The sequence below is a fragment of the Cervus canadensis genome, chromosome 13 (genome assembly GCF_019320065.1).
Source record: "Cervus canadensis isolate Bull #8, Minnesota chromosome 13, ASM1932006v1, whole genome shotgun sequence".
Classification (NCBI taxonomy): Eukaryota; Metazoa; Chordata; class Mammalia; order Artiodactyla; family Cervidae; genus Cervus; species Cervus canadensis.
In genome coordinates this window covers 19,640,449-19,665,897 of record NC_057398.1, presented here as the reverse complement: position 1 = coordinate 19,665,897, position 25,449 = coordinate 19,640,449, and the positions used below count along the sequence as shown (strand labels likewise).

Here is a 25,449-nt window from a genome sequence, read left to right as displayed (position 1 = left end):
CATTAAATGAATGTTCATTCATAATACCATGAATTTTCACTGCCCCTATTAAGACCTAGTGGGAAAGAGTTGTATAAATCCTACTCATCACTTAACTGCACGTTAGAGTCAGTCTTTGTAAGACCTTATTTGTTCCTTATTTTCTTCATCCCTAATCCCTTTCCTATTTCTCTGTTGATGGACACAAGCAGTGCCTGAAGATCTTTTTCCTATAACCATACCAATATTTCATAGTACCCAACATACTAATTTTTGTTCATCTGATATATGTATAGTGGTATCTCATTGTTCCTTTATATTCCGCCAGTTATTGGCAGAGATACCTCCTCATCTTTTCACAGCGCAGCACCTATTTGTTAACTTGGAGTGAAGTAGTCTTTGTACAGAAATTATTACTTTGGATATTAATTAAATAAATAATGTTTCAATTTATGACCTGTGCTTTGGGGTCTTGTATTTAAAAGCCCTTCCCTCCCTCTGAAAGCTATTCTCTGACCAGACCCCTATCCCTTTTGTTAACTGCCCCAGCCACGTTCAGGTGCCACTGAATATGGCTTCCCAGCATTAAATGGATGCCCTTCTTTGATCTGACAGTGGTCAGTGGGGAGAAAAGATACTTCCCCACTTTCTTTCCCACCCCGTGCTCCTTACACTTTTTTGCTCTGAGTTGCTCTTTCTCCATTACATTAGGACTTAACCCCCTCCTCTGGCCTCAGAAGGTTCTCTCAATTTTTATGTTATTTCGATAGATCTGTTGATCTCCTTGCTTTTGTAGCTTTTTTAAGAATGAGTTTAGGATAGAGAGTCAGTCAGCAGCCCTGAACAATGGATTATGTATTGCACAGTCATTTGTAATTGTAGAAACCTTAAGGCAACTTTCTAAGAGTCAGAAAAGGCTCATGATGCAATGATGAGTGAAAAGCAGGAGGCAAAATTGCATGTAGTATAATTTCAATTTCAATTTCAATTATGTATATACACACACTCTTGTGTGTGTGTGTATATATATATATGTGTGTGTATCTATATGTATGTAAGAGTATCTATATATACATGTCTGAAAAATATGGTCGAATGCCAAATTGTCACTAGTTATTTCTGGATTGTGGAATTATGGATGATTTTAATTTTCTTCCATAAATTTTCTGTGTATTCTGAATTCTGCCCCTCCAACTTTTCTTCAGGGAGTGTGTATTTTTTTTAGCAATAAAATTTCCTTTTTTAAAAAAATGATGGTGCTTGACCATAAGGCTGCACTTTGAGACCATTAGAAGTATCTTAAAATGTATCTGTGTTTAAGTTGTCCTATGAGTTTATCCTTTTAGGTTAATTTGTATAGTTTTTTATCAGTATTCTGTTTTATGCAAAGATTTGAAACCGTGTGTCGGTTTAGGCCCAATCTTTTTTTAATGCTTTGTTAAATTTATTTTAAAATCTTATTATGAAAAATTTCTAACAAACATAAAGAGAACATTATAATGAACCCATAGACCCACTCCCTAGGTTTAACAGTTGCTCACATTTTGCCAGATTTATCTTCAATCAATTACATCTCAATATTAAATTCATAAATATATGTACTTCTGAAAAACATTTACCAGCAATCAACAGTATCTTTTGGAGAAGGGCATGGCAACCCACTCTAGTATTCTTGCCTGGAGAATCCCCATGGACAGAGAAGCCTGCTGGACTTCAGTCCATGGGGTCGCAGAGAGTCAGACATGACTGAGCAACTAACACACACAACAGTACCTTTACACACCTAACACGATTAACTGTGATCTTTAAGATTTCTGTCTGGGCAATTCCGTAGTCAAGGAACTAAGATCCTATAAGCTGCTCAATTCACCCAAAAAAACCCCCTACTGTTTAAAATACATCACCATAGATATACAGCAAGCAACAAAGATTAACTACAGCACAGGGAACTATAGTCAATATCTTGTAATAACCTATAATGGAAAATAATATGAAAAATAATGTATGCGTATTCTGGTTTAGTCGCTAAGTAGTGTCTGATTCTTGCAACCCCACGGACTGTAACCTGCCAGGCTCCTCTGTCCATGGGATTTCCCAGGCAAGAATTCTAGAGTGGGTTGCCATTTCCATCTCCAAATATATGCATATATGTGTAACTAAATCACCTTGCTGTGCATCTGAAACTTTGTAAGTCAAATATACTTCAATAAAATATATATATATTTTTTTAAATTTTTAATAAATAAAAATAAAATATATCCCCAAAGATTTTTCTCTTCTGTTCAACCTTCCAAACCAGGATTCTAGGTTTCCGCCGAGCTCCCTTGGTGGTTGGCAGATTTGTTAATCTGCGGACAGAGATCAAGCCTGTTGCCACGGAGCAGCTCTTGAGCACCTTCCTAACCGTAGGTAAGAAGGTTATAGAGGACGTTTAGATAAGGCAATAGTTAATAAATCATCGTAGAGCAAGCTTGTTCATGACTTTTAGGAATTGAAGAACTCAAGGGAATGCAAAAGCAAAGCAGGCAACTTGTTCTCAGGTTACTGGGGGAAATAGATCTAAAGGTAGATGGCAGGAAATTGAAAGTTTTCCCTAATGTGCACTTTGTGTATGAAGTTGGAAGTGAGATCGTTTATGCTAGTGTAGTTAGGGAATAATTTCATTTCCTTCTGCTTGATCTTAAATCTCAAAATCAAATTTTGGCCTAAATCAATTATTGTCTGTATATCATTGCCTTGATGGTTTCTTTCATACCCCTGTACTTTCCTGGAAACTGAGTCCTGTTTCCTGAAAATTGAGCAAACCTTAAGGCAGCTCTGTAAAAGGGTCAGAAATTCCCTTGTAGGGTTGTACTTGGGCCTGGAAGATCACCACTGCCGCTTCCTACTCTGCGAAGGTCAGCCTGTAGCTCATTGTGTGTGGAACTGACTGCCACCCTTCTGGCCTCTGTTCTCCACCGTCACGCTCTGAGTTGAGGGGTCTGCGTAGAACTCTCACTCCTGTTCTCCTTGCAGACACAGTGAGGATAGGAGGAATTCAAAGGTGCTGTGGTCTCCTGTCTGAGCCTCCTCATGGTGACATTTTCAATAACACAGTGCTCTGCATTGATATGACTGTTGAAATAGACATTGCAAGATGAACTTCACCTTGCTTTGCTAGAGTGAATGTATTTACATTTATAATGAGATGAAACTGAATATTTAAAGCACTTGTGACAGATTCATCGTTCAGAATTTACACTTACAGGCTACTTCTCTGCCGTTCTTAGAAATAATCAGAAGCATACAGTGTCAGTGATTTGTTTCATATATTTTCTAATCACTTTTGCTTGTCCAATTTTGTGCTCAGGCAAACATGCATTCCTGATGGGTGAGAGGAGGTCAAGAATAGGACCGCTATCTAGAGACCAATGGAGGTTAATTCTCCTATACTGACTGTGCAAGGTGTGGGGAGAAGGGAGAGGCCCGAAATAAGAATGTAGAGGAAGTTATTAACACTTCGACTAAGTATTGAAGAATCTGTATATGCTATCCAGGCAGCGTAGAGGGTTGGGCTTTGGGCAAAATAGCAAGAAGTAAAGAGAGACAAGGGCAGAGACCTGAAGTACACAGAACTGTTACATTTAGGAAAGAGCTTCTGCATACACCCTGCAGCATAGGGCAGTGTCTTAGTGTGGCTGCTGTAACAAGGTATCTTGGACTGTGTGGCTTAAAGAATAGGGATTTATTGTTTTCACAGTTTTGGATGTTGGAAATCCAAGACCAGGATGCCCATAAGGTTGGGGTCTGGTGAGAGCCCTGTTTGTGATTCACAGGCAGCAATCTTCTTTTGTATCCTTACATAACAGAGATAGAATGAAAGAGAAATCAGCTCTCTCATGTCTCTTCTTATTGAATATTAAAGGCAATAATCCCATCATGAGGCCCCCTCCCAAAAATTCCAGCTCCCAGTACCACTATACTGGGGCTTCACTGTGTGAATTTTAGGATGGACATGAGCTTTCACTCCATAGCAGGCCATTCAAGGGATTCGCTGGAGACAGGTTTTTAAATAATAATGACCTTAGCACAGTATAACTAAATTTTGGGTAGCCTTTGCAGCTTGAGAAAGCACTTTCACACAGTTACCTTATTTAATCCTCTTGATAAAGAGTGCAATAAATAGGGGAGATTTATCCACATTTTAGACATGAAAAAATTTTAAAAAAATTAAAAGACTTTCTCCAAGTCACAGATCTACTAATTGTTAACCAGGATTCAGACCCAGATTTTAAGACTCTAAAATATTTGATCTGCTTATATTTTTATATTCATTCATTTATTCATTGAACAAAATTTCATTTCACTTCTGTATGGCAGACTCCAGACCAGGTGTTGAATATACAAAAATGAACGACACCTTCCTGCGTTCAAGGAGCTTTGTCTAAAGGAGGAGGAGCCAGACATGTACAGAGAGCCTGTGGGGCTGTGGAAGGAAGAGGAGAGGGTCTAGAAGTTAGGGTCAGGGTGATAGTTTTAACCAAGTTAATGAGAGAATAGAAGTCCTGCAGGAAGATACAATGGAAAAGAACACTCCAGGTTTGGAAAAGAACTCTTATTAAAGTTCTTTGTGCAAGTGATTCCTTTGGCACCCTAAAGCAGCTTTTCTGTCCATTCTTAAAATAATGTTTTTAAATACATAAAATACACAGATTTATAAATAAAACCAACAATATTGAAGTATATATTTTTGACCTAAAATTACAAAAAGCAATTTTGTGATAGAGTAACATGTGCTTTGTTATTTTACACATTAAGTAACAAGATTTAGAGTGATCCAGTAACTACCATGATTTCAGACCATAAGTATAATTGATAGTTTGCAGTATCTGCAACAATGCTAATATGATATGAAAATCTGTTGATTTCTTCTGGTGAAAAAAAATCACAGCTAATGCTAATATTATAGTTTGCTCCCTACCATCATAATTGAAGGAAATGCTAAGTTTTAGATAGAAGTTAATGAAAAGAAAAATGTCATTTTGTTTCCATCCAGTTCACAGGCTCTCTGAGTTAACCTTGTTCCAGGTGGAACGCAGAACAGACACAACAATGACAAGAAATGAGAGAGAAACATTGAAAGCTCAGGAAACTGCATAGTTTAGCTGAAGTAAAGCCTTTCTCCTTAGACACTGGGAGGCCACTGAAAGAGTTTGAATATGGAAAGATGAGATTTGAGTTTTAGAAAATTAGTAGTAGCCACACTGTGGTGGATGAGTTGGGAAGAGGCAAGATGAGATGAGAGCCTTTGGAGGCTATTGTAGTAGATTCACATGCAGGGAGTCAGAACTAAAACAAGGACCAGGTATGGAATGATTTAGGAGATACTCAAGAATTAGTATCTGGGCTTTCCTGGTAGCTCAGTTGGTAAAGAATCCACCTGCAATGCAAGAGAGCCTGGTTCAATTCCTGGGTCGGGAAGATCCCCTTGAGAAGGGATAGGCTACTAACTCCAGTATTCTTGGGCTTCCTTGGTGGCTCAGCTGGTAAAGAATCCACCTGCAATGCAGGAGACCTAGGTTCAATCCCTGGGTTGGGAATATCCCCTGAGAAGGGAACGGCTACCCACTCCAGTATTCTTGCCTGAAGAATTCCATGGACAGAGGAGCCTGGCAGACTACAGTCCATGGGGTTGCAAAGAGTTGGACATGACTGAGCAACTTTCACTTCACTTTAAGAATTAGAATGGGAAGACTTTGGTAAACATTTGAGCTAAGTGAGACAACTGAGAGAAGAAAAAGTTTTAAGAATGACTCTAAAATTTTTGGATTGGATGACTAGATAATGAAGCTGTTAGCTATTTTAGGAATGTTCAGAAAGGAACAGACTTAGGGAGATAGAGCAGAGGAAGATAATGAATTTAATTTGGGGTATTTTGTTTCCTTGTATAAAATGATAGGAAATAGATATACTGGTTTCTGTCTCTAGTTCCTGATACATGACTCCTGAAACCCTTATAAATTCCTACCTAAGGACACTGGTAGCATACCTTATTCTATTGAGATGATTCTGGGTGGGTTGCTGGATGCCTCCTGGATGGAAGCTGTGAATGATCAGGCCATAATTCAAAGCTTGGAGTTTTCAGCACTGCAACCTTGCAGTTTCTCCAGAGAGGGGGCAAAGGGCTGGAAATAATCGATCATGGCTGGATTTAGTAATTGATCATGTCTAGGTAAGGAAGTCTCTATAAAAATCCAGCAGTACAGGGTTTGGGGTATTTTACCAGTTGGTGAACCAGAAGTTTCCTTGTGCCCTTATGCCAGGCCCCAGACAAGGACAGAGGCTTCTTTGTTCAGGACTTCCCCCTGTATATCTCTTCATCGGGCTGCTGATTGCTCTCCATTGTAATAAGCCAGTAATCTAGGGAGTAAACTGGTTTCTCGAGACCTAGGAGCTGTCCTAGCAAAAACTTTTTTAATTGAGGCATAATTGACATACGACATTATGTTAGTTTCAGATGTACAGCATAATTATTCAGTATTTGTATATATTGTGAAATGATTGCCACAATAAGTCTAGTTAACAAATGTCACCATACATAGGTACAGAATTTTTTTTCTTTCTTGGGAGGAGAACTTTTGAAATCTGTTCACTTAGCAACTTTGAAATATGCAGTACAGTATTATTTACTATAATCACCATGCTGTATATTACGTCCTGATGACTTATTTATTTTATAACTGGAAGTTTGTGTCCTTCACTCACTTCTCCCACCCCCCCACCCCCAGCCTCTGGCAACCATCCATCTGTCCTCACTATCCATGAGCTTGTTTTTCTTGTTTTGTTTGGTTTTAGATTCTGTAAGTGAGATCATACAGGATTTATTTTTCTCCGACTTATTTCACTTAGCGTAATGCCCTCAAGGGTCATCATTGTTGTTGCAAATGGCAAGATTTTATTCTTTTTTATGGCTTAATAATATTCCATCACACACACACACACACACACACACACACACACATATACATACCACATTTCTTTTCTTTATCCATTCATATGTTGATGAGTACTTAGGCTGTTTCCATATCTTAGGTATTGTAAATAATGCTGCAGATTGTTTTTTGAATGAGTGTTTTTGTTCTCTTCAGATACTAAGTACCTAGAAGTAGAATTGCTGGATCATATGGTAGTTCTATTAATTTTTTGAGGAACCTCCATACTGTTTTCCATAGTAGTTGTACAAGTTTGCATTCCCACCAGTGATGCACAAAGATTTTCTCTACAGCCTTACCAACACTGGTTATTTCTGGTCTCTCTGATGATAGCCATTCTAACAGGTATGAGTTGGTATCTCATTGTGGTTTTTGTTTTCATTTCCCTCGTGGTTAGTAATGTTGGGCATCTTTTCATGTCTCTGTTGGCCGCTTGTTTGTCTTCTTCGGAAAAATGTCTATTCAGAGCTTCTGCTCCTTTTTTCGTTCGATTATTTTTTGCTGTTGAGTTATAACCCCTAGTCAGATACATGACTTGCAAATCTTTTCTCCCATTCAGTAGGTTGCCTGTTTGTTTTGTTGATGGTTTCCTTTGCTGTACAGAAGCTTTTTGGTTTGATGTAGTCCACTTGTTTATTTTTACTTTCGTTGCCTTTGCTTTTGGTGTGAAATCGAAAAAATAATTGCTGAGACCAGTGTCAAGGAGCTTACTGCTTATGTTTTTTTCTAGGAGTTTTATAGTTTCAGATCTTAAGTTCAAGTCTTTAATCCATTTGGAGTTAATTTTTGTGTATGTTATAAAATAGTTGTCCAGCTTCATTCTTTTGCATCTGGCTTTCCAGTTTTCCCAACACCATTTATTGAAGAGACTGTCTTCTCCCCATTATATATTCTTTACCCTAGCAAATTAAACCCTAACAGGGGTTAATAGGAACCCCTGATTTATAGCCAGTTGGTAAGAAGCACAGGTGACAACCTAGACTTGTGATTGTCATCTGAAGTGGAAGACTTATGGGACCGAGCCCTTAACCTGTGAAGTCTGATGCTATCTCTGGGTAGATAATGTTAAAATTAAGTTAATTTGTGGGACACCTCACCAGTGTCCAGGAATTGCTTGGTGGTGGGGGAAAACCCACACTCAGTGAAATTGGATGCAGACTCTTACCTTGACAGGAACATTCAGGAGTGAACATTAACTAATCACTTAGAAGCTAAAGTCTGCAGCTTAGGAAAGAAGTGTGGCTGGAAATACAGATTTTACCATCATAAGTAGTAGTTCATCCCAGGAGAGCATGGAGATCAAAGTCATCAGAAAATTAGTTTTTTAAAATTGGTGCATCCAGGAATAATGAAAGATTGAGAACCTCAGGTTCATGGCCGTAAAACCAGAATATTGAAATCTGGAAAGATATTTTTCATAATAAATAGCTGGCATTGACTGGTCTCTGACAGTGTATCAGGCACTGTGCTGAGCACTACTGGAGATTATCTCATTCACTCACAGCCCAGTGGTGGGTTGAAGAACTATTATCTCCGTTTTATGGAGGAATCTTAGAGGAGTCAAATTACATGCCTAATGTCTTGCAGTCTAATGACTATTTATAGTCTATATTTTGTACCCGCAAACCTGACCTTAGATCACACTCTTAGCCTGTACACCCGACTCCATTCAGTTATAAAGGGTCTTATTTACCAAGCTCAGGCGTTTGGATTTGTCAGGCGAGTGTATGCTCCTCAGCTCTTGTCTCGTCACACCAAAGATTTGGAGTGACGGACATTAAAGCCCCCTCGGCGTGTCACAGCTCTTGGGTCTTGGACAGACTGTATTATAGCTCTCACGTCTCGAGTGGACCGTGTTATAGCTCTTAGACAAATCAGTGTTACAGCTCTACTTTATTTAGAAGATAGCAGGCCAATCCATCTTCGAGGCATGAGGACATGTCGATCCAAAGACGCGAAGAGAAGAGTGCCCCAGCGGGCGGGAAAGAGAGAAAGAGCATACACACGCATGGGAGAGAGAGAGAGAGAGCGCCCTTTGGCTCCTCTTTTTGTATGTTTTTTCCTTCCCCCTGGGCCTGTCCTATGCAAATTGGGCTTAGGCAGGAGCCCTGTTCTACCTGAAGTCCTCACTCCGGTCCTCAGACCTTCCTTTGACCTTCCTCTGTTCTATTTTTGTGGGCTTTTCCCTTCCTTGTCTTTTAGCCACTGCCATTTTGGACTCCTTTTCCCTATTCTAACTACCTAACAGATTTCATCACATAGATAGCAAGTTTCCTACACCAAGCAATGTTTTGTTTTATTTTGTATGTTTTTTAAATCAATAATATATTCCCACAACTCACATTTTTTTAAAACTACCAAAGGAGTACAATGAAAAAACTTTCATCCAACCCCTCCCTCTCCCTACTCCCAGTGGCAATCTCTATTAGTAATTTTTTATGTCCTTTTTGTATGAAATATGGATATATATTTTTATTTAACTCTACCATTTTATACATGTCACACTGTACATGGTTCTGCATCTTATTCTTTTATGTAATACATCTTAGAAATCTTTGTATTGTCTCATATAAAGATTTTTGTTTTACCAGTTACAATGTGCTCCATTGCATGGATGTACCAGAGTTCATTTAACCAGTCCCTTGTTGGACCTAAAAGTTACGATATTTTGTTTTTACAACCAGTTTCCCAGAATTACCTTGTACATATTTTATTTCATGCATGATCAACTGTATCTGGAAGTGGAAGTGCTGGGTCAAAGGCACATGTATTTTTACATAAATATTTAACCAGTTTACCTTCTCAGCAGTGATGCATGAGAATGCCTCTCCCCTAGCTTCACCAATAATATATTACCAAACTTCGGGTTTTGTTTGTTTCACATGTAGCATCTTTTTATTTGTTTAAGAGCCATTTGTATTTTCTTTATCTTTGCATATCCTCAGTCATTTTTAACTCTGTCATTGTCCTGATTTATAAGAGTTCATACTTAGGAAGGATAATAGCTCTTTGTGATAGGAGATGTAAATATTTTCCCCAATTCTTTCTTTTGACTTTGCTTAGTTTTTTCTCTCTCTTTTTTTTTTTTTGCTTTATAGAATTTTTAAAGTTTATTTTTTAATTGAAGGATAATTACAGATGCTTTAGAAATTTTTTGTTTTTAGTGTATCCATCTTTTCTGATAGATTTTCTGATTTTGAATCAGAAAATCAGCAATAGTTACACATTGCTCACTCCAACATTATGGAAAAATTCTTTTTTTTTTTCTTTTTAATACTTCTGTAGTTTTATTTTTCACATTAAGGTTTTGATATTGTTGGAGCTATAATGAAGTATGGCTCCACTGTTGTTATTTTTTCCCTTAGATGGCTATCATTTGCCCCAGTAGCATTTATTAAAGAGTCACTTGTTTTTCCCCTGTAATAAATTTCCTTCAGCTGATTTAGCTTTAGTTTCTAGACTTTCTGTTCTGTTCCATCGGACATTATATCTGTTCATCAGCTGGTCTGTGTTTTAATTATGAGACATTATACTATGTTTTGATATCTGACAAATCTAGTCCCTTCTCTTTGCAGTTATTTTAACAGTTTTCTAGCAGTTCTTATTTATATTTTTTCTTGTGACCTTTAAAATTGTCACATCTAGTGACCCCCTAAAAGACCCATTGGTGTTTTTGATGGATCAAATTAAACTTTTAAGTTTATATGTTTATAATTATAAACATTATAAAGATGGTGTATCTTTCAATTAGTGTTCAAATCTCTTTTATCTGGAAAAGTTTGTGAAGTAATAGAGAGTGATCAAGTCAACTTTAGGGGAGGGGTGTGTATAGTGGATTAGCTTCTATTTAGTGTGTACTAGGCCAGAGGGTGGAAATACTAATAAGTCTCTTCAAGGACCCCTATACATGTTTATGTTTTAACAACACAAACAGTTGTTAAAATAGTATGTGAGGTTTTATAGGTATAGGAAATTAACTTATTTGATGGTTATATTTCATAGAGGTGGAGGGCAAAGAAAACATTACCTAAAGTTTTTATTTTGAAATAATTTTATGTTTACATAAAAGTTGCAGAAAATGATCTGGAGTCCACCCCCAGATTCCTCAACTGTTAATACTTCTGAATTGGTTGAGAACAGGTTGCAGACATGAATATCCATTACTGCATTATATGCTCCCTTAAGACTTGAGTGAATATATTGCAACTTCCAGGGCACTCTTGTACACAACATCATTCAACCATCAAAATCAAGAGATTAACACTGATCCAATATCACTAATCACATAGACCCTATTCAGATTTTGCCACATGTCTATGTAATGGCCTGTGTACATCCAGGATTTAAACTAGGATATTGTATTCATTTGCATTCACTTATCATGTCTTTTTAGCCTCCATCAAGCTGAAACAGTTTCTCACTCTTCTTGTTTTTCAAGACCTTGAGGTTTTTGAAGAGTGCAGGCTGGTTACTTTCTGGCACATCTCTGATGTTCATGTTTCATTGTGATTTAAAGACTTTAGTGAAAATGCCAGCAGAGTGCTATTGTTCACTTCTCAGTGCATAGTATCAGGAGGCGCATGATGTTGGTCCCATTATTTGTGATGTTAACTCATCACTTGATTAAGGTGGTGAGTGTCTGCAAGGTTTCTCCAGTGTTTTGTACTTAATAATAAGTAATCACTGAGTACTTTGTAGGGAGAAACTCAAAACTATATAAGCATCATATCCTCATCAAACCTTTGCCGGGCAGTTTTAGCATTCATTGATAATTCTTGCCCACACCAGTTACTACTGTGATAGTTGTCAAATGGTGATTTGCTAATTCTTCTAGATTTAACTGGTTGCCATTCTATTGATGAGTAGGCCTCCCCTCACCCTGCCCCACTTTTATTTACTTATTTATTTATAAAACTATGAGCATGCAGGCTCTTAATTTATTCAGTAACAATGTTACTATTATTATTTATTTTGACACTCAAACTGTCACAGATTTGGCAAGGGGGAACCCCTATAAACTGTCACGTGTCATTTGGAATGTTCCCATCATTCTCTGAGTGCTTCCTTATGGCTGGCATAGCAATATGAGCCAGACTTCATTTTGTACTTTCTCTGCTCCTGCCCTCGGGTCATCTGTTTCTTCAGGGAACCCTGGTTACTTTTAATATAGCACTAAAACAATATTTAGAAACTAATAGATGAGTGCTAGGTGTGTTCATTACTGCCTGAGTGTCACTGTTTCTAGATTTTCTAGAGGGGCAGAGGTAGAAAACCTATGTGATATATATACATGTGTGTGTATATATATATGCATAGATATACACACACAAACATTCGTATTTTGTCTTCTTCTATATCCCTGTGTATTAAACCATCTATTTAAACCAGTATCGCCAGTTATAATTCAACAGCGAAGGATTTACTCTGGCCTTCTCCCTTTGTATGTGTTAAACTCCCTTATCTGTCTATCTATTAGAAAACTGGTTCCCATTATCCTCAGTCTGTTGACTCATTTGCTCAAGACCCCACTCCCCAACCAGTATATTAACAAAGTCCTGGGCCATCGTGCCCTCTCTCCCTCCCCTGGGCATTCTGGCCAAAATTTAGTCCTGTCAAAGGAGAAGAGGCTGTTACTTAAAGTGAGTTCAGAAAGATACTTGTGACAGTAGTTGACTTCTGGGAGGGGATTGGGTAGACAGGGCAGAGAGGGAAAAGGAGAGTTACCTTTGTGATATATATCCTTTTGAATTTTTTTTTAACACCATGTGCTTTTATCTCCTATACCGAAAATAAAGATTTTAAAATGAATTCAGGATCTTTGTTTTCGCATAAAGCTCTTCTCTTCTGCATTGTTTGGGGAGAATTTGGAGTCTTCCTTTTTCTCTAAAAGTATTTGGTTCCATTCTCTGCTTTAGGAAATAATACTTGTTTCTATGGGAAGTGTTATTACTGCCGAGAAACAGAGCCAGCCTGTGCTGACGGAGACACGATGGAGGGGTCTGTCACACTTTGGCTTCCAGATGTGTGGCCTCTACAGAAACACCGACACCCATGGGGCAGGACTTACCGAGAGGGCAAATTGGCCAGGTAAATGCTCCTGTGAGCCATGACTTTATTCTCTCCCGTGCCTAGTCAGGTGCTGACCCTGTGTAGGAGCCAGGGGTTCTATCCACAAATAAAAAGGACTGTGGAGGGTACAGGGGAAACCTGCTAGTCTGGGACTTTCTCGCCTCTGTATTTTAAACAATGCTACATGCGGTGCAGACACTTAGTAAACAGCCCCCGTGCTGCTTGCCTCCAGGTGGGAGTATGATGAGAGCTACTGCGATGCTGTGAAGAAAACGTCTCCTTATGACTCCGGCCCACGTCTCTTGGACATCATTGATACAGCTGTCTTTGATTACCTGATTGGCAATGCTGACCGCCATCACTATGAGAGTTTCCAAGACGATGAAGGCGCTAGTATGCTCATCCTTCTCGATAATGCCAAAAGGTAGGGCCAGCAGGACTCTCCCTCTCTGTTAGGGGTCTGGTATATACAAGAAGGATGCTATCTAGGATGTCCTGGGAAACCTCCAAAACAGACTCGACAGTGGGCGTCCTTCCTGTTTCCACTCAGGGTCTTTGCCATGGGCACCCACCCTTCCAGCTTGTTTAGAGCTTATACTCCTTTCACCCGCAGGGACCTAAGACTTTAATAAAAATGGAAAAGTTATTTTTTCCAAGGAGTCAAAGATTCTCATTCTCTTCACAGACAACTGGAAACCAAAGTCTTATATTTATTGCTACTTATATCGTTCTTTCTTGACTAGGATTTTTAGAATCTTGAGAAATACATAGTTAACATCAAATTTCAGTTCAGTTCAGGTCAGTTGCTCAGTCATGTCTGACTCTTTGCGACCCCTTGAATCGCAGCACACCAGGCCTCCCTGTCCATCACCAACTCCCGAAGTTTACTCAAACTCATGTCCATCGAATTGGTTATGCCATCCAGCCATCCCATCCTCTGTCGTCCCCTTCTCCTCCCGCCCCCAATCCCTCCCAGCATCAGGGTCTTTTCCAATGAGTCAACTCTTCACATCAGGTGGCCAAAGTATTGGAGTTTCAGCTTCAGCATCAGTCCTTCCAATGAGTATTCAGGATTTATTTCATTTAGGATGGACTGGTTGGATCTCCTTGCAGTCCAAGAGACTCTCAAGAGTCTTTTCCAGAACCACAGTTCAAAAGCATCAATTCTTCGGCACTCGGCTTTCTTCACAGTCCAACTCTCACATCCATACATGACCACCCACTGGAAAAACCATAGCCTTGACTAGACGGACCTTTGTTGGCAAAGGAATGTCTCTGCTTTTTAATATGCTATCTAGGTTGGTCATAACTTTCCTTCCAAGGAGTAAGCGTCTTTTAATTTCATGGCTGCAGTCACCATCTGCAGTGATTTTGGAGCCCCCAAAAATAAAGTCTGACACTGTTTCCACTGTCTCCCCATCTATTTCCCATGAGGTGATGGGGCCAGATGCCATGATCTTAGTTTTCTGAATGTTGAGCTTTAAGCCAACTTTTTCACTCTCCTCTTTCACTTTCATCAAGAGGCTTTTCAGTTCCTCTTTACTTTCTGCCATAAGGGTGGTATCATCTGCATATCTGAGGTTATTGATATTTCTCCTGGCAATCTTGATTCCAGCTTGTGCTTCTTCCAGGCCAGCGTTTCTCATGATGTACTCTGCATATAAGTTAAATAAGCAGGGTGACAATATACAGCCTTGATGTACTCCTTTTCCTATTTGCAACCAGTCTGTTGTTCCATGTCCAGTTCTAACTGTTGCTTGCTGACCTGCATACAGGTTTCTCAAGAGGCAGGTCAGGTGGTCTGGTATTCCCATCTCTTTCAGAATTTTCCACAGTTTATTGTGATCCACACAGTCAAAGGCTTTGGCATAGTCAATAGAGCAGAAATAGATGTTTTTCTGGAACTCTCTTGCTTTTTCAATGATCCAGCAGATATTGGCAATTTGATCTCTGGTTCTTCTGCCTTTTCTAAAACCAGCTTGAACATCTGTAATTTCATGGTTCACGTATTGCTGAAGCCTAGCTTGGAGAATTTTGAGCATACTTTACTAGCGTGTGAGATGAGTGCAATTGTGCAGTAGTTTGAGCATTCTTTGGGATTGCCTTTCTTAGGGATTGGAATGAAAATGACCTTTTCCAGTCCTGTGGCCACTGCTGAGTTTTCCAAATTTGCTGGCATATTGAGTACAGCACTTTCACAGCATCATCTTTCTGGATTTGAAATAGCTCAACTGGAATTCCATCACCTCCACTAGCTTTGTTCATAGTGATGCTTTCTAAGGCCCACTTGACTTCACATTCCAGGATGTCTGGCTCTAGGTTAGTGATCACACCATCATGATTATCTGGGTCATGAAAATCTTTTTTGTACAGTTCTTCTGTGTATTCTTGCCACCTCTTCTTAATATCTTTTGCTTCTGTTAGGTCCATACTGTTTCTGTCCTTTATCGAACCCATCTTTGCATGAATGTTCCCTTGATAGCTCTAATTTAGTTACTGTTATATATATAGTATCTAAAGGTTCATGCAGTTTAAAAAATTAATTTACTTGGAAGGGTGTTTTTGCTATTTTTATGGCAATCTAGGCCCAGATTTTTTCTATTATGAGTAGGAGAGCAATTGCTTAGTGATTATAAAGACAAGTCACTATCTTGACTAAGACAGTTTTACTAATTTTGAATAAATGAAATGTCCTTATTTAGATCTGAGCTATTTGAAGAGCACATTGTATTTTCAGTTTGCACTCTGCATTCCCTATGGTACCCAGTTAAGTGCCAGACTTTTAGTTACACTTAATAAATGTTTTCTAAATAGAATATTTCCTTGGAGCCAGAACTGTCCAGACTCTAGGTCACTAACTGTTAACGTCTGTTGCTGAGAATCAGCTGAGCCATGGGTCCTCAGCAGAGAATACTTGGGCAGCATTTGCTAAGCAGGCCACTGCCTTATACTGAGCACCAGGCCCCTCATATCCCATGGAAGGTGGTGACAGTTACAGAGTGTGAGGCAGCAGGAACTGGCCAGTGCTGTGTGTTTCATTTATACTAAATTTTCAGTTCCTGAATATCTTTATCCTTACTTGTAAAAGTGATCATGTGTGCTGTGGAAATACACATGGAAATAATTGCCTTTGCTATTTTTTCTTCGAGGGCGTATACTGTGCTGAGGGCTACCAGACCCTCCAGCTATTAAGGTGAGCTTCTAAAGAGTGGAAGGTTGACAGTTATTCCAGAATCAGTTCTTTTCTAACTCTGAATTACTGCTTAAAGCATTTATATATCTGCTTACAATCACCATTTTCTCAGCCTCTGAGAGCAGTTTTTTCCAGTTTAAATCTGACCATATTCTTTGTTGTAGGGAATAGGATAATCTAAGTCTTTTCTTATTGGTAATTTTGGAGTAGAACAAGTATAACTTCTTTTTATAGGAAATGAGTTTCTACTTGTTTGTGAGAACCTAATGTGAATAGCCTTTATTTCTCTGTGCACCCGTAAAACTTTCTCAAGTTTGGGGGTCTTCAGGTTCTCCCTCCGCCTGTGGACTTCACACTTTGTCACAATGGGCATGCTTCAGCACCCTGCAGTGTCTCGGCAGGAGAAGGGACCCTTGTAAAGGAGTGTATCTGTTGTTCAGTGCTGCAGTGCAGGCTGTTAGGAGCCCTGTGTCTAATTGGTCATACCCTGTGTATTTCTAATTTAAGTGATTTGAGCTGTGGGAGCATAAAATTATCTAGGATCACATTTGGGTTTCTTACAGAATTTGTTCTTACTTTGATGCCAAGAAAGGAACTGGTGCTTTCATCTAATTCACTAAGTTTTCACTTAATTTTCAGCTTTGGGAACCCCTCACTGGATGAGAGAAGCATTCTCGCCCCTCTCTATCAGTGTTGCATGTAAGTTACTTGATCAAATGCATTTGCCTGCAGTGCTTTTCGTACTTTTCTAACCCAGAACCCCCTGGAGATCCTGATATGTAGGGGATCAGGGAATGATTTCTACAGCAAGGCTTAGACAGCATTTTGAGTTTTATATGAATAAAAATTATCAGCTTATTTAATAATGTATATCAGTTTGTTTTACTGTCAGAATATAGTCCCTGCTCCCCTACAGAATCTGGTGCCGTCCATGCCCCTAGTTGCTCTACTGTGTTTACCTTCCTCTCACCACCACAACACCTGTGGTTTGCTTATCTCAGTCAGAAGTTGTGTAAACCAAAAATAACTATCTCCCTAGGTAGTTAGTAATTGATTTTTTGAAAGTCTATATTAGAGAACAAAGAAATTAAAAAGTAAATCAAGGAAATGAGGTAAAGACTGGGCTCTAAGGAGCTCCTTTTCAGATCATCTTTGCCAGTATGACTAAAGCGTGAGCACTAAGAATCAGCTTGGACCAACCTTGCTTGGATACTACTGGTCAACTCCCAGAGAGACACTGATCACATAAGACTGCCCCTTCTGGCAGTTGGTCTGTTTTACTTTTCTTTTCTTTCTCTCTTTTTTTTTTTTAAATAACAACAGGATTCTGCAGAAAGTATTAGCTAGGCTACCCTAAATTATCTTCATTAATACTGGGAAGCAGTGATACATCCAGTCAGAACCTGCATCTGTGAAGGAAGATGTCTTTGTGTTAATCAGTACTATCAGTCTGGTCCAGTCAGAAGATAGAAAAGACATGGTGGGTTCAACAGGAAAGTTTAATATAAAGGAGGATTAAACTCTCTGATACACAAGTAGGGCTGAGGGAGAGGAACCAATTTGCAAGAGACCCCACCCTCACCCCCACCCCCACACCCCAAGTCTGGGTTTGGTCCTCAGTGGAGAAGGTGTAGTCCAGCCCACTTGACAGCAGAGACGTGCACTAGTTTGCAGATGCTGGGCGTGCAGGAAGCAACCCTCCGTAGTGCAGGCAAGGCACAGGCCATCCGCAGGTCGTGGCCTGTACAGAGAGAGCCATGACTCAGTAGAAGCCCTCCAAGCTATAGGCAAGGCTTATTTATGGGCCTACGGAGGGAATAAGGATACCAGCATGGGTGGGTGGCCTTGGGGCTCTGGTTTCCATGTCAAGAGGGCCTTAGGAAAGTTACCACCAAGCCAGGCTGAAGCTGCAGTGGCACAGAGGACCTGCCTGCTCTGGGAATGTGGCCAGGGCAGAGCTTCATTTGATGACCTTCCCCTGACACTCCTGCCTTGTATAGCACCCAGAAGCATCTCCCTCCAGCATCCTCTACTGAGAAAGCCTAAGAGGAGAGATGACTAGAGGACCTCTGTCCACGAGAGCAGGGCATACATGAAGAGTGGATTTGGAGCTGAAAGGAAGTCAAGTGATACTTTTGTCATGCAGGAGAAATTCTGATGCTCTAGGCACTCATATTTTTCAGAATTGGAAAACCACACTGCCTCTGTGCTTATCCATCCCTTCCATGCTTTAGCCAAAGATCCTTACTTTCTTACTTTTCAAATGGTTGCAGAACAGGTTGCCTGCCTCATGCAGAGTCAAACCTTAATGCATACCTAGTAGTTCCCTCATTACCTACAGGGGGGTTTGTACTTTTCTTCTAAAATAAACAAAAGATCCTTTTTAGGCAAAAAATAATTAAGAAAAGTAGATACCCTTAAAATAAACTTTTTCTATTTATAAGATTAATGGTAGAATTTTTAATTCAGAAACATAAAAAGAAGGAAATTTAAATTAAATTACTTGCTAAAATGTAAGGATACCTTCTGTTAACACTCTAGTGATTTCATTCTAACCATGTGTGTATGTGTGTGTGTGTGTGCTTGTACACACATTTTCTTTCCCCACAGATTTGGAGTAAAACAGTTTTTCCCTCCAACTTCCCCCCCGATTGAATGTTATATGGGCATTTCCTCATGCCACTGAATTTTCATAACTGCTTAAACGGCTGCATGGCTTTTCATTGAATGAATGAACCATAGTTTATTTAACTATTTCTCAGTCATCGGACATTCAGATTCACATTTTTCCTTTAAAAAGAGCACTGCAGTGAACATATGAAAATACTGTGTGTATCTCTTATTAGTTACTAAGAAGGAAATATCAAAATGTGGTAATGTCACTCATAATGTAGAGCTGCTTCTAAAACAGAAATGACTTTTCTAGTTGAGATATTTTACATAATTATTTCTTTACATTTGTCTGCCAGGCAGGCTTCAGTCTCCATTTGACAGTGAGAGACTTTATGTAACCTGTTGTAAAACATTTCTCCCAGCATTCGTGTTTCCACCTGGAACAGACTGAACTCCTTGAAGAATGGTGTGCTGAAGTCTGCCTTAAAGTCCGCCATGGCCCACGACCCCATCTCCCCAGTGCTCGCTGACCCTCACCTGGACGCTGCGGCCCAGCGGCTCCTGAGTGTCCTGGCCACCGTCAAGCAGTGCACTGACCAGTTTGGGATGGACTCTGTGTTGGTGGAAGACAGGATGCCTCTCTCGCACTTGTGATTCTCCACAAAATAAGTGAAACTGCTTTTTACAAAGATAGAGAAACAGCACAATCAGTTCCAGATGGTATGAGATGGATTGGAAATGGCCAGCAGTGCGTTCTGGTAATAGCGGATAGGGTGGCCTTGGATTTCTTTGGTGTTTGCTGTAGTAGAAGCTAAAGCAAAGACTTAGAAGCTTCAGACCACGGAACCATACCTGCTGAACCACCTTCAGACTTCCTCGGCGTTTGCCCATCCTAGCAGTGGGGGGCACATTGGTCAGTCTTAATTTCTCATGCCAAAGGATGAAGAGAGGTGTGACATTCAACTAGGTTAATGCTGGGGTTGGTTCTGGATTGTGTATTTGGAGTTCATCCTTATAGTCCTTTCTCCACAGTTGTGGATCTTCCAAAAACACTTTGCAATCTCTTGAGTCCCTTTTTCCAGGATTAGTCAAATTGGGGATTTTACTGCTTCCTGGGGAGTGGCAGCAAGGAACCCGGCATTCTGTTGAGCCAAAGTAGTATGCTCTGTTGGAGGGACTATGCTTTTAAGGTAGAATTAGAGGGAAGGACAAAAGCAGGAAGGATGCTTGGGCTTTTAAGTGAGAAGGTGGTAGTGCTTTTGATGATTCTTAAAGGAGGGAAGAAGAGAGAGAGACCTGCTTGGTAGGACCAAAATCAAGGAGGTGATTGAATTAGTGAAAAACAGGTTCCCCTGTATTTAAGTTCTTAACATATACATAAGCAAGCATGACTTGTACCTAAGTAAGATTTGCATTCTCGTGGTTATGTCCAAAGTAATCCAAAAAAATTGTCCATAGAGAACCTACTGTTACAACCCAAGCACAATTCTGTTATGGAGGCTTACTTTCTTTTTTGCCCCAAACCTTGAGTAAGAGTTAGGTTGCCTGCAATCTCTGCCATCCTGATTTCCAAAATGAATTTTCACTTCTGTCTTCAAGGTATTTAGTTGTTAAAGCTGTTGTTCCCGAGAGACTGGCGATCCTATTTGTGCCTTTCTTAGGAGAAAAGCCAGCTCACTCCTATAGCTAATAGTTCACATACTGCTGGTTGCTGGACCTGTCTAGTGATTTGGGCCACACAGAAGGCTAGAAACAGGTTTTAAGCCTTCTGAGCCTTAAAATTAAGGTGGTTACCAGGAAGAGCCTTAAGATTTTTATTTATGTCATACCCTGTTTTCATCATTTAATCTTGTTCTGAACCCACAAGGTAGTATTGTTCTTCTGCCTTCTATTAGCACTTTCAAATATCAGGTTGCTAAAACAGGCTTAGTTGTGTGTTCTGGCAAAGTGATTTTGACATGTAACTAGTTGCATTAAAATATAGGGTGAGGAGAGCTGGCCTGGTGAATCCACTTGTGTGTCCTTAGAGCTGGAAGCTTCTCTCCTGCATTTTGTCTGGGGACTCTTCCGGTTTTGACTTCTGTGAAGCAAAGACTAATATTTAAACAATGTGGTTGAACAAATTTACTGCCAGCCACTGGAGACCAATTTTCAGTTACCACCCTTTCAAAAACAGTTTAGAATTTATGCTCTAATTTTCTCAGATTGAAAGTCAACTGAGTACCCAGTAACTACTTTAAAGTAACATGAAATTAGGATACTTTTGTGCTTAGTTTGTACATTTGGAGATGTACACAGAATGGGCTGAGCTATTTTTTAAAAGGTTTTGGATTTAAGAAGACATATCAGCACAAAACACTGAGCTAGTATTAACAGGAGGAGGCACTGATTCCAGTTTTAAACTCATGTACTGTGAGCATCCAGGGAAGTACACATTTGAGCTTGAGAATACCTTGGATGGTGCTCACCTCAAAGCATCAGGGAGCCAATAAGAAGGTAGTCAGTGTTGCTTTGCTTGATCAATGTTAGTTGAACTAATTCTTTCAAACACATGATATTGTTCTTTGGTATGCCCCAGTGGAATGAGTAAGAACTGTTCTCAAACTCGGGAACTTTATTCATAATGCTGAAGGCAGAAGATTCCGTTGAGGAAAAATGGAGGAGGGAAGGCTGCTTTGAAAACATCTCATTATTTTTTCCAAACACTGCTTCATTCTCCTTCCCTATTTTAATATGATCTTAAAAGGTGTTCAGATGTATAGTGGTTAAAGTTAGAATTGTGCTAAGAGAGTGGTGTGAACTGATGCTTAGAATATAAATTTATGTTCTAAGTCAATATTGGATTAAGCTGGGAAAAGTGTGTTTAGGTAAATCTCGGAGAAAACCAACCATAAGCTCTTAGTCCTAAAATTCATAAACACTATATTCTGATTCAAAAACAGAGGTAGATATTGTTTTTTAAAGTTTTGTAACACTGTCCTTTTTATGGTTTATCTTTTGAGGGTTGTTATAATCAGGTCATTGGAAGGGTTTTTGGTTAGTCTTATGTTGGGTATGCCTAGCTAACATCTAAAGATAGACATGGATACATTTCAGTATTCTAAAACTAAGAAAATCAGAACTGGGTAGCATTTCTGCACTCCTCCTACTTTTCAAATATATTTATTCCAGAGTTTGGGGGAATATGGGTATAGAGGTTTCATTCTAAAATTGTTCTTTAATATGAAGCTGTATTATTAGTTTGGGGTAAATAATTTTCTGTGCAAAACAAATTAATAGGATCTGACTTGCTCAGAGTATTGCTTAATAATATATTAATAATGCATTTCTCCGTATTTGCTCTCAGGATTAATATGTCAAATGAAATGTATGTAATAAGGAAATGGGAGAATTCAGGTACATCCATTGTATATTGTTTTGGGAAAGATGAATCCTCTATATGGCAAAATTTCAGTATCACCTGAAAGCCACATGTTCTTCCAAAGAAATCCATCTTTTCTTTTCTTTAAAAAAAAAAACCAAACAAAAAAGAGGCTTTTGGCCTTCCCCTCCTATCCACCATGTTCCTTCACCCTCTCTGCTCCACGGCTTCCATATTCTCGTTTGACCAGTCCATGACCACACCTCAAATGATGGTAAACAGCATCTGTCGTTTTGTGAGCTTGGGCTTCAGGAAACATGAGTCAAGGTATATGTATGTATATAGTCATATATGTATTCTAACAAGAAAAAAATATTTATTTTCACACAGGGAAACACTGACTTATGTTGCTGAAGAACCTGAAGCTAGTAAAAGGTTCTCAGTCTCTGAGCGTGAACCTAAGTGACATAAAGACCAACCATCCAGGAAACACCTACTGTGCTAGCCAGGGCCGGTGCCCGAGGCAGATAGACCAGCCTCGTGAGACTGCTCTACAGCAGGGGAGGGCCAGTTTTCCTTCCTTCCACTCCTCAAGTCTGGGTTGAAAAGGTGGGGGCTGGATACTATACTGCCACAGGTTTTTAAGGAACTAAGGTGTTACTCAAAAATACAAAATGTTTAGGGGGGGAATCTGGGAATAACTTACCGGGAAGTAATTTATTTGCTTAAGAGGGAGGTGTAAGAACCACTACCCTCGGTTCTGATCTGCCAAGGATTTCCTCTCAGAGCTCTTGCACAAATAGAGGTTGTGCTTGGTACGACATCAAACAAGACAGATATGCACCTAAATTTCTAATGTGTTCTATGGGTTTCAATTCTGAAAAAAAGACAATAAAGATTTTAATAATAAGTACCAATGTATCATCTTTTCCTCTTATTATCCCCTCACTCTGCCTGCTGGTTCAGGGTATTTCTTTTGTTTTCAATTCAGATTTCCCTTTTTGTTAGGGGACAGAAGATTACATCTTCTGCATCTGCATAAACTTCCACAGGGGTTGTTTCACAGAATCAACGACAGATAAGACCTTTACACTTCTCATTAGTCTTCAGAAGTTGCCTGTTAGGTTGTGACAGAACCAAGATTTTCAGTAGGATAACTCTTAGGTGCTTTTTATTTATTACTTCTCTCTCGCAGCTTCTTCAAAGAATTATGAATTCCGAAGAACTTGTCAGCACATTACCATAGAGGCCTAGAAGACAAGACCAGGTCCTGAGAATGATTCTTGGGACACCCAGACTTTTAAATTTTGCAGCGGAAATGCAACATCATAAACCTCACCCAGACAACTGAGGAGAGTTCTCAAGATTTTTACTTGATTTGTAGCACTTTTGTTTGTGCCAGTTTTAGTCACTTGCGCTTGAATACAAAAGGGAGGCTGAAGCCTAGAACATGTTCCTCACAGACTCACCTTATACGATCCTTTTCTAGGTGAGATTTCAGGCTTAGTTTTCTTCTCAAGCATTCCAGAAAGACCAGTATTGAAGCCTAAAAAGGCAGTTGGGAGTAGCGAGGGAATGGTTCTGTTAATATTATGGGCTTATCTTTACCCAGTGTATTTCTTATAAAAACGATTTTTAGCAGCTCTCATTCTATAAAATAGAGACAAGTATGGTCCATAACCACTGCTTTAGCATGGGTGAGTTTTGTAAGATAAGCTGCTTTATAAGTCCCAGGAAATAAGAGAATGAAGTTAACAGTTGTAAAGACTGTTTTCAAGGCAGATATTACTCTTGACGGCGGGCAGCAGGTGGGGAGGTTGTCTATTGCAAACCTAGGTTTCATCCAGATGAACTTAGTAAAGGTGCTATGTGCCCATTTGCTCTTTGAAAGTCTTTGCTAAAATGCATATTCTGATTGAGTAGGTTTGGGGCCTAAGATTGCATTTCTAACAAGCTTCAGGGCAGTGCCAAAGCCAGTGGTTCTTGGGCTACTCTAGAGTAGGACTGAGTTTGCCTGGTAAGGAAAGACAGCTGCCTGTAGTTTTCACCAGAGCCACTAGAGGTCTCCATCATCCATGAGATGTTGCTCCTAGCTTTACAACCAGGGGTCTCCAAGCACTGAGAATGAAATAGCAAATTTACTGAAAATAGAGGCTTATCTGCGAACTGGTGTTTGGATTCATTGTTTCTACCTGAGACTGACTTTGGTTGAAAAAAAAAGTTGAGTCTTTTAGGGAAAAGATGTCTTGAAATCAAATTGTCCAAGAACTTTCAAGCGACCTGCTTTATTTATACTGTGAAATGTAAAATTAAAATCCAATCTCAAATATTATCAGTTAACCCTCCATGAAAGTTACCAGTAGAGAATTATTTCCACAGTCTTAAACTTAAATTTTTTTTAAGAAACCAGGGTAAATACTAGTCATTTTATCAGCATGAATTCACCAGTTTCTTCCTAGGACAAGATGGCTCTTAGGTCAGTGGCTTCAATAACTCAAGTGATCTTTGGGAAAAAAATGCAGTAAGTACTTGGGAAATCTAGCAAGCTTGTTACATGCTCATATTATGGAGAAAAGAGGCCCAGAGGTCTTCAGCCAGCGGTGTCTTGAGAAGCTGTTCAGTCACAAGCATTTCAAAGTTGCAAATTTAAGCCCAGAAAGTGCATTCAATACTCAGCTTAGCTTGTTTTCAACAGGCTGTGATTACATTGACGTGAGACCTCGTGATTTTTCCATGACTCTCGGGGAGTTTCCAAAATCGAAATATCTCCAGTCGAGCCCATTAGCTTCCCCAGCTGTGAAAACCTGCTGATTGCTTGCTGCTCTGTTTCATTTCCCTCTGTAGCGAAGCCAGGCCCAGGGCTGACTTCCCCTGGCTAAGTCAAGCTCCCGGTGAGATGGTTGCCCGGTTTCATCTAACAGGTTGGTAGGAAGTTGATCTGCAGACACGCGACAGGGCACCAGTGGGTACCCGTATTTCGTAGCCCTCAGTTGGGCCACCGGAGCCGAACGAAAGTAACTGGGTGATTGACAGTGGCCATTTCAAGGCCTGACTTCAACTTCTTTGCAACCACGATCACCCAGAATAGACTGCTGCCTGGCAGCGAGGCCCCAGTCGGCTGGGCGGCGCCTGCAAGTGGCCTCGGGTTGCAATCTCAAGAACCATTCGGTTTCGGTTCCGGCGGGAACCGGGGTCGCCCTGGGTCACCAGGGAAACGAGCTCGGCCCGCCTGCGGTTCCCATAGCAACGCCAATCCCTGGCCA

The 25,449-nt window shown here is 39.8% G+C and overlaps 1 protein-coding gene across 6 annotated transcripts in view; it reads left to right on the top strand.

The window, feature by feature from the left end:
* Positions 1-23,093, top strand: part of FAM20B (FAM20B glycosaminoglycan xylosylkinase) — a 43,601-nt gene extending 20,508 nt beyond the window's left edge. For all 6 annotated transcript variants that reach the window (XM_043484736.1, XM_043484735.1, XM_043484739.1 and 3 more), the window contains 5 exons: positions 2,279-2,388; positions 12,866-13,037; positions 13,252-13,443; positions 16,852-16,911; positions 19,248-23,093. In XM_043484736.1, the coding sequence (XP_043340671.1) occupies positions 2,279-2,388; positions 12,866-13,037; positions 13,252-13,443; positions 16,852-16,911; positions 19,248-19,479 (766 nt within the window). In that variant the 3' untranslated portion in view covers positions 19,480-23,093. The remainder of the gene's footprint in view (positions 1-2,278; positions 2,389-12,865; positions 13,038-13,251; positions 13,444-16,851; positions 16,912-19,247) is intronic.
* The last annotated feature ends 2,356 nt before the right edge of the window (positions 23,094-25,449 follow it).